We start from the raw sequence: 3121 nt of genomic DNA, 5'->3' as shown, positions 1-3121 counted from the left end.
TATGAATCTTTTGGACACAACATATTCTTACAAAAAATAAGCCTTTACAGTTGCATAATAGTAAGTTTATATAAAAACAGCATATAATTTTTGTGTTCTATAGCACTAATAAGAATTGTATTGGACATTGTGATGTAGGATATTTAATAGTCGGCCTGGCTCGACTATAATGTTTTCACTTCTTTGCAGAGTAATTAATTTAGATTTTATTAGAGATTTCTTTATTTTGTGAATAATTCCTTCGAAAGTAATTTTATTTTTTTTTTTATATAATATTTTTATTAAATATAACAATCGTTTCATTACTAAAAAAGGTACATGAGCTGCCTCCTGAAAAGCTAAAAATCCGCGAAGTTGTCCATATTGATATCGCCCATGATCCCGTTACACCAGCGGATTATAAACTTGATGAAGATCCCACAAAGTATTTTTATTAAAATATATATATAAATAGGAAAACTTATTTTGAATTTTTGTTTTTTTTGTTTTTAGATTTCAATCGACAAAAACCGGTCGTGGACCATTGGTTGAATCCGATTGGAAATTAAAAGTTAAACCCGTAATGACTTGTTATAAATTGGTTACGTGTGAATTTAAATGGTTTGGTCTTCAGGGAAGAATAGAAAATTTCATACAGAAATCTGAACGACGATTATTCACAAACTTCCATCGGTAAGTATAATGGTGAGGTTTAAGTAACTGATACACTTTTGGATTTACTATCGAAGATCGTTTTTATAGTTGCGCCTATAAGCCATACGCAGTTAAGGGGCACGTTGACAACTTCATCTGAATAGCCGAGTAGATAAAAATCGTCATTAAATACCAAATCTGTGTCCGCGGGTTTAAATACCGCTACGTTAGAGCATACTTGATTGTAGCTATGGCACTGACAAAGCCAGTTAACTGTATCGAAAGAGGTCGAGCGATACACTCGTAAACTTGTCAAACACAGATTATATGTGGGATGAAATTAGGTTAGGTTGAAACGACTTGACAAAACTGTTAGACCGAGTCAAACGTGTCTTCCAAAGCAGCTAGGTAGAATGTCTTGCTCGTATTTAGAACAAACGAGTTTTTATTTTCACAAATTCCGTTCTGAAGATACGACAAACACAGGACGTCCTTCCACCTTTGATGACAACCTTTTAAAGACAATATTGAATCAAAATCCACGCTAATTAATAAGAGGAATAGCAAAAAGTTTGAATACCACACAATCAACTGTTAAATTAGTATAATTTTGTTATTCAATGAAAACAAAACAAATGTCTAATAAGAAAACGGAAGTTATTTATGACTCGACCTTATATTTTCTAAAATATATTAATATGGACAGCATTTTATAAGTAAATCCCACAAAGACGGATGGACAAATCATGACGTATACATTCGCCAAAAGCAGTTAACTGGTTAAGTGAGGCCCTTTATGGCATCTTTGTCACCCTCACCTACATATCGCTGCATAGGTGCGAGATAATTCCGAACTAAAAACTATTTCCGATCCTTACAGTTCGGACTAGGGTTTCAAGAGTTAACCTAATCTTGGAACATGTGATATGAATCATTCCATTAGATTAGTTTGGTAGCTTGGTAGAAAGAAGAGAAGAAGGAGACGCTTTGACGCTACGAGTATCGAACTAAAATTTTCATTTCTTCCATTAAATAGATAAAAATCGTCAATTTTTTTTATTAATAGTGGGCTTGTCGACGTTTCGCTCAAGTTTATGTTAAAAGCTATATGTCGGTAGAAGAAGGCTTTTGGTGAATGGTGCACGGCAAAAATGTAATCTTTTTTTTCACTTTTATAATTACAGTCAAGTATTCTGTTGGATGGACCGTTGGCATGGCCTAACAATGGACGATATACGTGCGATTGAAGAAAAAGTAAAAGAGGAATTGGATAAACAACGCAATGAAGGCGAAGTGCGTGGTACTAGAGCCGATTCGGATTAGGATTATCTCCTATAAATTAAAATCGATAAGGCTTTCGTTCATATTATTAAAACAAGAGTTTTTAAGATTAAAAACAGCAACAACAACAACAACAACAACAAACAGAAAACAGCCGAATAGAATAACATTTAAACAAATCAAACAATCGTAAAGTAAAAAAGTAAAAAAAAAAAAATTATAAAAGAAAACAAAAGAGAAAGAATTAAAAAAAGAATACAAGAATCCCTCCTTTTCTAAGCTAAATGCCTGGCTCTCTCATTTTGAAAAACAATTTATATATATAATAATGTCTTCTAATGAATTTTGTTCCTTTATATAAATTTTTCTCTTCTTTTCTTTTTTATGTTTTTTATGTTTTTTATTTTTCTCTTTATCTTGCAAGCAAACTATTTAATTACTTCTATAATTATGTTAAATATAATTTACTGCATTAAAATAAGAAATTGTAAAAGGAAACACCAATTGTCCGAAAGCAATAGTTTTTTAAGACGTAAATAATTTAAAAGAAATTTTTAAATAAAAATGAATGAAAAAAAAAAAGAATAAATAAATAAACAAAAGTTTATAATAAAATTAAATACTATTGTGCACGTGTAAGCAAAGGCGTTTAGTAAGTTTTTAGTAAGTTTTAACATTTTACTTACTTATACGAAGGACCGACACTACTGAGACATCATTACCTAGAGACAATTAGTTCGCTTGTCATTCATCAACAATACAAATAATTTTTACACACACCACCAAAGCGTGTGGTAATATTAGATTTGCATTTCCTTTTCCAATCCACAGAAATATGCTTCAGAGACCTCAATATTGACATATATTCCTGTTCCTGTCTGCCTGCTGTCCTGTCTGTTACTGCAAAGATTGCAGTTTCATAGTTGGTTACAAATAGAATTGGAAAGCAAATATTTAGTTAAATCTCATTCTAAGAATGGGCATAAAACTGATCCCATCCACTTATCAGCAAGCAGTATTGCGAAGCTAGAACTTAAAAAACTAGTTTCCGGCGCCATTTGAAACGTCAGTGCAAAAGATGTTTTAATCGACCGATTACTATCACAACATATCGTAATTGTCCTCTGCTTCACCACAAACTGATTATAATTTTTTTTTCCCTTTATTTATTTATTTATTTGTTTATTTTTTTTACTTTTTATAATGA

At 31.3% G+C, this 3121-nt stretch overlaps 1 protein-coding gene across 3 annotated transcripts in view; it reads left to right on the top strand.

Moving 5' to 3' along the window:
* LOC119639107 (phosphatidylinositol transfer protein beta isoform) overlaps positions 1 to 2654 on the top strand; it is a 33387-nt gene extending 30733 nt beyond the window's left edge. For all 3 annotated transcript variants that reach the window (XM_038036317.1, XM_038036316.1, XM_038036315.1), the window contains exons 6-8: positions 315 to 424; positions 493 to 672; positions 1818 to 2654. In XM_038036317.1, coding sequence (XP_037892245.1) covers positions 315 to 424; positions 493 to 672; positions 1818 to 1956 — 429 coding nt within the window. In that variant the 3' untranslated portion in view covers positions 1957 to 2654. The remainder of the gene's footprint in view (positions 1 to 314; positions 425 to 492; positions 673 to 1817) is intronic.
* Positions 2655 to 3121: the final 467 nt, after the last annotated feature.

Source organism: Glossina fuscipes, unplaced genomic scaffold (genome assembly GCF_014805625.2).
Source record: "Glossina fuscipes isolate IAEA_lab_2018 unplaced genomic scaffold, Yale_Gfus_2 112, whole genome shotgun sequence".
Classification (NCBI taxonomy): domain Eukaryota; kingdom Metazoa; phylum Arthropoda; class Insecta; order Diptera; family Glossinidae; genus Glossina; species Glossina fuscipes.
Note: the sequence above shows the minus strand (reverse complement) of the source record. Positions and strands in the feature narration are given on the sequence as shown.